Raw genomic sequence first — 11,627 nt, forward strand, 5'->3', positions numbered from 1 at the left:
CTAATTTTTTCTATTTTCTTTTTTCCTCTTTAGAAGTCGAAGGTGCCGCTTCGACGTCAACTCTACAAACATCAGGATCATCAGTTGGAAGTCCACCAAAATTGACACGTGAAAAATTAGCATGTCTACCACCAAGACGAAGACTATTTTCACGAACAGATGATGATAGTATGTCTTCAATGAATGTACCGGTAATTGCAACAGCCTCTACAGTATCACCAAGAGCAAGTGGATTTAGAAGTTCATCCGAGACTTCGGTATTTGATTTTCGTGAGAGTGATTCTGAAGGTGAAATGCCTGTATTAGAACGTCAAACTCTTGAGGAAATGAGAAGAGATCGAAAGCAACTCTCTAAAGTACAACCACCTGTTTCTTTGAATGACGCTATGTTGGGTATGGCCTCTTCAACAGATCTCGTTAAAATTGAATTAAAGGTGAGAAAATTAATAATATATTTAAAAATTAATTTTATTCAACCCTTTTTTAATTTTGCATTTTTTTTTTTGCAGGAGAATAACAAAATTACCGAAATGGATCCATTTTGGACAGCGACCTGTGATAAATTTATGGAACAATTACGAAATGGTGACTCGGTGAAGAAACGAGGACGCAAGAAGAAGACTGAAAATACTACTACTACTACTACTACTACTACTACTACTACTGCCACATTAAAAACAGAAGTGACTACAATTACAACTTCTATTAATGAAGAAAATATTGAGGCATTAACGTCTATAATTAAACCCGAAGACATTAAAAAAGAAACACCCGACACGATAGACGTAACGCGTGAAATTTCTCAAGAATCCAGTAAAGATTTAACAATACCATCAGCGACAGAAATAAAGACTGAATTAAAAATTGAGAACAAAGAAGAGGAAAAAATTGAAATCAAACCATCGACAATAATTGATGAGAAACTTAATGAAAAAGAAAAAATTTCTGGCGATGATTCAGATGAAATACCTTTAATAAGACGTGCAAAAAAGAAGAAAAAATTGAAAAAAGATGACAGCGATGGAGATGAGGAAATTGTCTGTCGAAAAAATCGAATTCGACGGGGAAGTAGAATAAAATTGGAATCATCAAGTGGTAGTGAATCATCAAGTGAAGAAAGTGATGCGAGTACCGAATTTGGACAAGGTTCATCGGTAGCCGATCGTTTACGTGCAAGAAAACGTACGGGTAAAAATAAAATTGACGAGGGTATGAAATTAAGATCACGTGGTAATACACCGCATAAAAATAAACAAGATAAAGAGACAAAATCACCGAAAAATGATAAAACACCACATAAAACAAAACCAAAACCATTATTTGGTGATGGCAGTGATTTTCGTCCAGGATGGGAGGAAGAAGTTTATGTTTATAAAAAATCCCTAAGAATGCCACCGCGATTAATAAATGTTTCAAAACCAACACGATTTCATCGATTATCCACTTCTCTGCCGGATTTAGATCCCGGTTCACCGGCACTTTCCGTTTCAATGGACAGCAGTGACTTGTGTCTCAATCGAAAACGCATTGTTGACAGTGATTTAGAATCAAATTGTAGTTTCACTATTGCCGGTCTTGGTAGTAAAATCGATGATGAAGAAGCAACATCATCAACAACCGTATCATGTCCACCAAAAACAAGATTCATTAAATCCGAAACAAATTCAATTGTCGATGTTCTTGCACAAAAAGTTGGTACAAATAATAATAATAATAGAAAAGATCAGAAAAAGGCGAAAATTGAAAAAAATAGCCCCTTTAAAATACAAAATCGTCGTGGCAATAATAATGAACCTGAATTATTACCAACGCCAAGTCTCACACCATTATTATCCACAGATGAGTCATCAACAAAAATAAAGGGCAAAACACCCATTAAAAATAAATCACCAAAACCAATAAAGGTCTCCGATTCATTTTTACTTGGTTATTTTCGTAAAGAAACTGTCAATAATTTTCGTAATACATTTAAAAATAATCATGCATTACCAAATGAATTTTCAACAGTTGTTTTAAAAAGTCGTACACGCACTGAGACAAGAGTTCTTAAGAAACAAGCAACAATACGCGAAGTATTTGGTGAAGATCGTCCAGCATCAGCGCCACCAATTAGAAATCGTGACGATACATCGCAAGATGATGATGATTCACAAAATGAATCGCAAACAGGAACAATTGAACGTACAATGACATTAAAGCAAAAAGTTGTATCGCGATTGAGAAATGTTGGTATTCTACGTAGTAACAAGGCAATAATTAATTCAAAAAGACATCTTTTAATTGCAAAACGTAAAAAGGATATGATAAATAAGAAATTGAAAAAGGATGTTAAAAAAGAAATTGATAACGATGATGATGATAATGATGATGGTGATAATAATAATGATGATAATGAAGATGATGATAATGATGACGATGATGAAGATGATGACGATGATGAGGAGGAACAAAATCGCGATGAAATACAAGAAACTAATGAGCCGGAAACTGATGAATTGCCCAATAAAAAGAAATTTAGAACAGGTCGTCGAAAATTCCGCTCGGGTTTCGATTATATTCGAAAGAAAAAGAAACCATTGAAGAAGGATGATATTTTGCCAAAAGAACGAAAACGAGTAAGTTTGAAAAAAAATTTTTAAACAAAATTTGTCTCTTATTATTTTTACTTTTAATTAATTTGAATTTTCAATTAAAATTTTAGCAAACTATCACAAAATCAAATCCAGAATGCGTGGCTGATATTCAAAATGAGATAAGAACTTGGGTTATAAAAAAAGGAGTCGGTGAGACGATTTTACATCGTGCTGCAAGATTAGGCTACACGGTAAGAAAATTCCAAAAATTCTATTCATAATTTTGTTTTTATAAATTTTCTTTAAATTAATTAAAGGAGATTAAATGACCTTAATATTGATGTAATTGAATTATAATTGTTTTTTTTTTTTGTTTATTCAGGACGTGGCTGCCTTTTGTTTGGAAAAGCTCAATAATGCTCCTAGTCCAAAAGACAATGCAGGATATACTCCACTTCATGAAGCTTGTGCAAAAGGTCATCTTGAAATTGCTAAACTTCTTCTGGCTTACAGTGCAAACGTTAGTGAAAGTGCTAACGGTGGAATAAGGTGAGCTTTGTTAAAATAATTTATTTTTCTTTTAATTTAAATGCAATATTTGTTATAAAATTAGAAACAACACTGATAATGGTTAAATAATAAAAATAATTTTTCTAGGCCTTTGCATGAAGCAGCGGAAAATGGATCGGCGGAACTTGTACGATTATTATTATCATACGGTGCTGATCCTTTATTGGCAACATACGCTGGACAAACTCCTTTGATGTTGGCAATGGACACAGATGCACACACAATACTCCAACAACATTTAAATGACATTCAAGGTCGAGATTGTGAACCCTGGTCCTTCGGTGGACCATCCTCAGTCTTTGGTAAATTTTCTTTTTATTTCTCATAAAAATTCGCTCAATTTTTTCAAAAATTCTCCAACTAAAACAATTTAAATTAATTTATAATTATAATTTTAATAAATCTCTTTTTTTTATTACAGATCCCGAAGAATCAGGTTATAATCCATTAGAAAATGTTCCTGTGGAATCACCAAAATTAGAATTGGAAGAAATTGAAATGGAAGTGAGTGATGTTAATTTACCGGCATTATTTACACTCAATAATGATCCCGATAAATGGATTCTCCTACAAGATTTAATGACTGCAGTTAAAGTAAAAAGTCGTGATGCATTATTACGACAAATTAATCCAAAAGCACCAACAGGACCACCTGGAGTTGCACATCGTGATGTTATGAAGGACATGAAACTAGGTGAATTTTTGGAACAATCAAAATGTTGTCATTTATTGAGTGGTGGTGAAAAAATTAATGTTAGAGGTTCAAAAGTCACATTAATTAAATATAATGAAAAAGTGAAATCATTATTGAATGTCGAGAGAATTTTAATAAGCACAAGGTGACATAAGGCAATTGAGGATGAATCCTCATTAAAGGATAATAAACCCTCAACGTCAAATTTAACACGGAAAAAGACTCTAAAGCAAATTGTTGTTAAATTAGAGAATAATATTTCCACTATTAAGCCGATTATTAAGCGAGAGAGAAAAACTAGATTGCGTCAAGTTTAATTGAAATTATAATAATAATTATAATATTATTATTCATGTTGATTTATTTAAAAATTGACGATGTTATTGAAAAAGTAATTTACAAAATAATTGATTTATGATTTTTAGGGTTTTGTAAATGAATTGATTGATTTTTTTTTAATGATTGACTTTGAAAAAATGAATTTTTGTGAATGTTTGAATTTTTTTTAAATTTTTTTTTATAAAGCGGTGGTTTTTATAGTTGTAATTTTTTGATTCTTATAATAAGGAGAGGAAACATGTCTCGCAATATTATATAAAGACAGTGCAATTCGGATTACAGGAGTAAAAAAAATATAGGAAAAAAAACTGTTATCTAGAAAGTAAGAGTGACGATAACACAAAGCAGCCATCTGTGACATTACATTAGAGTATTTACCGGAAGATATGCATATATAAATATATTAAAAAAAATATATATATGAATATATATCCGTAGGATGATATTTTATTATTGCGCGCCTGAAGGCTGGTTTTAAATGCGAATTTTTAAAAAAAACTAATAATAATAATAATGCTTTTTAGAAAGAGAGAAAACTGCCGCCTATACGACAATAGAATATGCGGAGCGTCTTGGAATGAAAAATAAAGAAATAAGAGAGAAAAAAAAAATAAGAGAAAAAATAATTTTTGAAACAAAAATTTAGTATGAAGTTTTTTTTCAAACTTCGAGGACGTTCTGCTTGAGTCAATTCTATTTTTAGTTAATTATAATTAGTTACTAAAAGGATTTTACTAAAGAATTATTAATTTTTTTTCCTAATTCTACGACGTTACCACTTGTTAGTTTTTATGATACGGCTTTTTTTCTTCCCCTCTCTGTAAAGAAAAAAAAAAAAAAAGAAAAAAAAGAAATGTCTCACATGCGATGAAAAATAGCATTTACATATTTGGGAAGTGCAATTTTTGAAAGGATACGCAATTTTTTTTTTTTTTTTTTTTTTATTTTAATGAAAAATACTCTTTAGTCGACTGAGATTTATAAATGTAGGAAATTTTTTTTCCCCACGGAGATATATTTTTTTTTTTTAACTCTCTGTGTGCAATACGCGTATTCGATCATTATGTTTTTTTTCTTTTTAAGCTATCTATATATAAAGTGAACGCCTTAAATGTCGATCACTGATCAAAAAATGTTGTCTGTTTTTTTTTTTTTTTTTTTTTTTTTTTTTTTTTTTTTTTTTTTTAAAGGCGGAAAAGGTGATTTATTAAAAGCAGTGAGAATCTATAGCAGCGAAGCTAATTATACAAAAAAAAGGGGGGAAATATTTTAACTGAAACAATTTAGAAATGGTAAATTTTAAAAGTTTAAAAGAAAACATTTCTATGTAAACTGAACAAGTCGATTTACGTACTTAATTCTTTTTTGCAAACTAAGATTTTCTAATAATGTAAATTTGCGATTTATTATTAAAAGTATCGAAAGGAAACAAAAAATATTTGCGATATTCTAATTGCGAGTAAGAAAAATATTCGCGAGCCTGTTTAACATACTACGATAAATTGTTTTCTAAGTTTATCTAAAAGAAAGTTCATTATATACTGTGTCGTACATTTATTATTATTATTATTATTATTATTATTACTATTATTATTTTATTATTTTTATTATTAATATTATTTTCTTTTAAATTTAACGCTGATTTAAATCGTTATAATCAGTCTCAGGGAAATTTATGTGTATTTTCGATGTAATTATTAATAATTAATGAGCGCACGCACAGATAATTTTTATTGAAGCTTCAAAATGAAAAAAAAGAAAGAAAAAGCTTTTATGTATTTAATATAAATTGCATTGTACAGAAAATTAATCAAAAATGTGATTTTTAGATTTGTGTCTGTGCGTGCGATCAAAATGTTTCTTTTTAACCGTATATAACAAAAGAAAAGAAAAGAAAAAAACAACGTGCAGTTCTATGTACATACTGTCTATTTTTTCAGTAGGTAAGATACAGCAAAAAAAATCTAATGTGTCCAGGTTCGTTTCTTTTTAAAAATGACTCGCAATTCTTTTTTTTTTGTGAAATTAATAATGTACGTATTGTATGTATTGTATGTAGAGTGTAAGTAGAGAATTATATAACCAATCTTGATATTTGTTTATATTAAATGTATCTCGTGTATGTAAAGCATTCTGGTGTTAAATAGTTAAATTTAATTGACAGACTATAAGGTCTGAAAATGTAAATAAATTCAAATTATTATTAATATTAATATTATTATTATTATTATCATTATTATTATTTTTTATTAATATTATTATTATACTTTTAAACATACAATTACAATAGATTATGGTTTTTTTTTTATTGTACTATAAAAAAAAATTGTATGTATAAAACAATAGACATGTGGATGTATATTTTCTTTTGTTTCCTCTCGTATTTATAATTATTTGTATTAATAATAATGCTTTAGAATAGAGAGAGAAGCTGCTATTGTCATAGTAATGATTATTATGTTATTATTATTTTATTATTATTATTATTATTATTATTAATATTAATATTATTAAAGGATTATATAAAATATAAAATTACATTTTTTTTTATAACCAGACATAAAAAAATTAATTTGATTAAGGTCATTTGGGGAAAACCACGTGATCTTAACAAAAATTATTTATTAATTAATTAGAACTAAATCAATATTGGATTGTAATATGATTTTATTTAATATATGAAAATATTGATTTTCATATGTATTTATCAATTTCTTTTTTATTTGGAACTTTGTAAATATTAACAAACAAACAAAATAACAAACTTCCCTTTTAATATAAAAATTTAATAAATTATCTGTTTTAATTGATAAAATTTTAATTATTATTTCTTGTATATGCATAGTTTTTTTTTTTTAATAAAAATCTCTTCATAAATTTTCAAATACCTATTCAAATTTTCCCACCAATGTTTAGTGACGTTATTTCCGGTTTTTTGTTTCAGCGCACTCTAGTATTGGGATCTTGAACTATTTATAATTGACAGAAGCACAAACTGACGTGAGAGGAGAATTTTTTAGTAAAAGATTTAGAAATTTCTATTAATTTATCCTCAGTAATACAAGTTTCAATTTAATTCCTCCTTAGTTAAATTTATTAAATGTTTCAGTGTGATAAATTTGATTCTATAATTAGAATACAAGATATGAAAATTGAATTGATAAAAATGAAACAACAGTCAATCATTATGACAATAGAGTACAATGAAAATGATTGTGATAGCAATACTAATTATTGGAAAATGTGATTTTTAAACAAAATATGAACAATGTTTGTAAGAGATCCCTGTGGTATAATTTGTATAATTGTGACGTATATTGCCGTATTTTATGCCGATTACGTCGTGGTACGATGGATTATTTTGCATACGATGCAAGACAGGTAAGTTTTTTTTTTTTTTTTTTTTTGACAGCTCACAAATGTCATTTGTTTATTATTTTGTAACAATAAATTGCATTTAATTTGTTTTCTTTATTGCGTAAAAAAAAGAAACCAATGACAGTAACGATATGTGAAATTTCTTTCTTTTTCTTTATGATAAATATATTTTTTCCTAAGGTGAAAATAAATGTAATTTTATTAATTTAGTAATATATTGTAAATTAAAAATTACTTTAATTTAAAGGAAATATATTATCTTATCATTATCATCGTGATATAATTATCGTGATTGTATAATTAAATTGTTTGAAAATTTAAAGGAATTCAAAAATTGGTTTTTAATTTGTTAAATTAGTTTCAATTAAATATTCAATTGGTTTTTAATTTTCAATATTGTTATTATTTCTTTTATAATAATATGAAATTATAATTTTCTCTCTATTTTCTTTAATTTTGATAAGATATTTGAAATTTCTATAGTTCTATCTTTTATTAATTACAAAAATGATGTTTAATTTTTATATTATTTACAGCCTTTGGGGTCCATTTCACGTAGTGATTTTCAATACACTGATACTACTGTTAATGATGTCACATTTGAAAGCAGTGTGCAGCGATCCGGGAGTTGTACCTTTGCCCCAAACTAGAATGGACTTTTCTGATATTCATACCGCAGGATCTGGCCTAGATGAAAGTGATGAGAGAGATGATTGGACTGTGTGCACCAGGTGCGAAACTTATAGGCCTCCACGTGCTCATCATTGTAGAATTTGTAAAAGATGCATTAGAAGAATGGATCATCATTGTCCATGGTAAGAAAAATCAAAATATTTTTACTTCAACATTTTATTAGGAAAAAAAAAAAAGAAAAACATATTTTATAATTACCACTTTTTTTCTCCAGGATAAACAATTGTGTCGGAGAAAGAAATCAAAAGTATTTCATTCAATTTTTGGTGTATGTTGGAATGTTGGCCGTTTATGCCATAACACTTGTGATTGCTTCTTGGATAAATGATTGCACTCATTGCAGTAATGACGTAACTATAAAACAAAGTCGAATGTAAATATTAATATTTAAATGTATAATTTAAAGATATTTTGTTTAATTTCAATAATTGAAATGTTTTTTTTTATTACTTTCAGATTACATTGTGTGATATTGGTGCTTGAAGCGGCACTCTTTGGAATGTTTGTTGTAGCTATTTTAGTTGATCAATTTCAAGGGATTTTGTGTGACGAGACAGCAATTGAACGAATTCAAGGACATCATCATCATAAAACGCCACCGCGAACATTTACATTACTCTCGCAAGTTTGTGGTAAAAGCCATCCTCTATTGTGGCTTCTACCTTGTCAAAATCCACCTCGCTATTCTTATCGTCGAGAAGAACGTTTGCTAAATCATGATGTTTGAATATTTTTCCGAAAAAAAAAGAAAATTACTTAATTTCTCGATTTTGTGCAATTGTCGTAACAGTTGTGATTTATCAAAAGAAAGAGAGAGAGAGAAAGGAAATTCACTTTTTTTGTGATATTAAAAGGAAAAATATTTTCAACACTACCGGTAAAATAAATCAGGTCAGTTTTTTAATTTTGTTTCCTTTTAATTTTTACTGGTAATGAAATGTATTTTTAATGATGAAAATATCGCGTACATTAAAAAAAATAATAGTACGAAGTTAGACTGCAAATTAATGCTTTTTGTATTTCATATCTATTTTTTCATTACTCTTCCTTATAGTATAATGACAAAAACAATATATATATATATATATATATATATATATATATATATATATATATATATATATATATATATATATATATATATATATATATATTTATAGAATAAGACTGTAAATATAACCCAAGCTCTGCTCTTGTAATATAAAAAGAAAAAATTAATGGAAATTAATCAAAAACAAATTTTTGCTACAAAATAGTTCTGAAAATTAGATGAGCAAATTTTTCTTCTTAAAAATTGTTTTCTAGCAAAATTATTTAATTTTCAAGTGACTGTGTCGAAAAGAGCATTTATTTCTTGATAATCAAAGAAATATTTTAATTATTTAAATAATTTAATGCTTCGAGAGGTAATTTTCTTATTTATATTGTTCATTTATAGTCTACATTATTTTTAAATACAAAAGCCGTGCAATTTTTTAATATATACCAATTTCTGTTAAAACTTTTAATATTTTATTTTATTTACGTTTGAATAATTTTATGTAAATATTTTTATATGTTTTTTAAATCCTATACGTATTTATTTCGATTAATTTTTACATGGAGATTCAATTTTTGTAATTCTTTTTTTTTTAATAATATAATTTTAGGATAATTTAATTTTTATAAAAAATTTCATAATTTTAAAGTATTACTATTATTTTATCCCGTATTAAAAATTGTATTTAAAAAAAAACTGTTCGTCTCGTAACATGTTTTTGAACTTGTATCTTTCTCTTAGTAAAAAAAAAGTATATTCGAAATTTAAAAAAAAAAATCTTGTAAACTGTATCAGTATATTTATTCCTATTAGTGACTTAAGCCAATGATCATATCGCATTAATGTAAACGTTTTTCATACAAATAATATATATATACATATAAAGTATTCTGTGATTCTTTAGAAAATCTTATTTATTTAGTTTTGGACAATGTGAAATAAATCTGAAACAAACATAATTCGCTATAATTTTCATTTTCAAATTGAGTCGAGCAGAAATAGTTTAAATAAAAAATTTTTGTTGTCACACTTTTCTTTTTGCGAATTATAAGCAAGCAGCCATTAAACCAGCAACATTTTCAAAATCAATTTTTTCCGTGATATTCTTTGTTTTTATGTTCTCGTCTTGATTTGCAATGAAAATAATATTTTTTCCTTGTCTACTTTGTTCTCTCCATCCATATTTTTGCACCCAATGATTGAGTGTCGTGTCTGTAAATTTAATAAATAAAATTAATTGTAAGTTTTAATTTTTCTTTCTTCAAATTTAATTAATTACCTTCAACGTCGCCTAATAATTGTGAAAGTAGAGGTTTGTCTATTGTTTGAAATGTTATTCCCACAACATGACAAACGAATTTTCGAATTGAATCTTGAAAACCAATGATACTATCATATAACTCGGACATTGTGCGAGCGCGTTCCCAAAAAAGTTGAAAATCACACTGCTCCAAAATATCTCCCAAGTACATTATTTGATTAATAGGCTCCTCTGCCATCTACACATTAATGAAGAAAAATTAAAATATAAGTATTTCAATTAACAAAATAAAAAAATAAAACACTTACAATACTTTCACTTAAGAGGCATTTGCACAAAACAAAATCTGTGTGTGGCAAATTGGTTAGAGCCTTCAAAAGAATTTGACAAGTTATATTAACTTTAAATCGTTGTGGATTAAGTTGATACAATTTTAAAACTGCCAAATTTGCCTCCAAATCATAGGCATTTTCTCTCGCTTGAATTTCCACATAATTTTCCAAAGTTGTCAAATTTTCGGGATTATATCTAAAAAAAATATATATAAATAACTCGGAAATATTTTTAATATACAAATATAATATTTGTATTTTAAATTTAACTTAATTAAAAATATATCTTAGGAAAAAAAAATTAGAGATATAAAATCCTAACCTCATATTTTGAATAAAAGTAAGAAATGAATTAATAGAGAAATATAAAAATAATTTTAGAAGTAAAATAAAATTTTAACTTTAATTAATAATTAACAAAGTATACCGAAATATAATCAATATGGAAAATGTTATAAATACAGAAAAGAGAAAGAAACTATTTTAAGGAACGTGTCATTAATTTTGTAAAATTATCAAAATACCTTTCTATTCCCTTCAACATTTCCACAACAGCTTGTCTCATTGCTTCGGCCATGTTTTTTAATTTGAAAAACTTATTTAGTTAATAAATTTATAAAAATAAAATTGAAAATAAGTGATAAATCTGAATATTTTAGGTTAGGTTTAGAACGCTTAAAGCAACTTACTGTCGTGTAACTATCCAACTCTGAAATTGACGTTATTTACGTTATTTACCCTTGATTTA

General features: G+C 27.0%; 3 protein-coding genes across 5 annotated transcripts in view; 2 read left to right on the plus strand and 1 right to left on the minus strand.

Annotated features, from left to right (window-relative positions):
- The window catches only part of LOC127280737 (mucin-4), a 153,574-nt gene extending 148,209 nt beyond the window's left edge, over nucleotides 1-5,365 (plus strand). For all 3 annotated transcript variants that reach the window (XM_051303965.1, XM_051303967.1, XM_051303966.1), the window contains 6 exons: nucleotides 34-434; nucleotides 510-2,615; nucleotides 2,702-2,824; nucleotides 2,956-3,122; nucleotides 3,231-3,445; nucleotides 3,565-5,365. In XM_051303965.1, coding sequence (XP_051159922.1) covers nucleotides 34-434; nucleotides 510-2,615; nucleotides 2,702-2,824; nucleotides 2,956-3,122; nucleotides 3,231-3,445; nucleotides 3,565-3,986 — 3,434 coding nt within the window. In that variant the 3' untranslated portion in view covers nucleotides 3,987-5,365. The remainder of the gene's footprint in view (nucleotides 1-33; nucleotides 435-509; nucleotides 2,616-2,701; nucleotides 2,825-2,955; nucleotides 3,123-3,230; nucleotides 3,446-3,564) is intronic.
- Nucleotides 5,366-7,144: 1,779 nt separating this feature from the next.
- On the plus strand, nucleotides 7,145-8,999 carry LOC127280733 (palmitoyltransferase ZDHHC3). Its single transcript, XM_051303960.1, has 4 exons — nucleotides 7,145-7,557; nucleotides 8,091-8,369; nucleotides 8,462-8,620; nucleotides 8,704-8,999. The coding sequence occupies exons 1-4, from the start codon at nucleotides 7,445-7,447 to the stop codon at nucleotides 8,972-8,974; spliced, it is 822 nt and encodes a 273-aa protein (XP_051159917.1). The 5' UTR covers nucleotides 7,145-7,444; the 3' UTR covers nucleotides 8,975-8,999.
- A 1,183-nt stretch (nucleotides 9,000-10,182) lies between these two features.
- LOC127280734 (eukaryotic translation initiation factor 3 subunit K) lies at nucleotides 10,183-11,587 on the minus strand. Its single transcript, XM_051303962.1, has 4 exons — nucleotides 11,404-11,587; nucleotides 10,856-11,075; nucleotides 10,566-10,785; nucleotides 10,183-10,498 (listed from the first exon to the last, which is right to left on the minus strand). The coding sequence occupies exons 1-4, from the start codon at nucleotides 11,454-11,456 to the stop codon at nucleotides 10,332-10,334; spliced, it is 660 nt and encodes a 219-aa protein (XP_051159919.1). The 5' UTR covers nucleotides 11,457-11,587; the 3' UTR covers nucleotides 10,183-10,331.
- Nucleotides 11,588-11,627: the final 40 nt, after the last annotated feature.

Source organism: Leptopilina boulardi, unplaced genomic scaffold (genome assembly GCF_019393585.1).
Source record: "Leptopilina boulardi isolate dan_hultmark-lab unplaced genomic scaffold, ZJU_Lbou_2.1 LbouV2_249, whole genome shotgun sequence".
Taxonomy (NCBI): Eukaryota; Metazoa; Arthropoda; class Insecta; order Hymenoptera; family Figitidae; genus Leptopilina; species Leptopilina boulardi.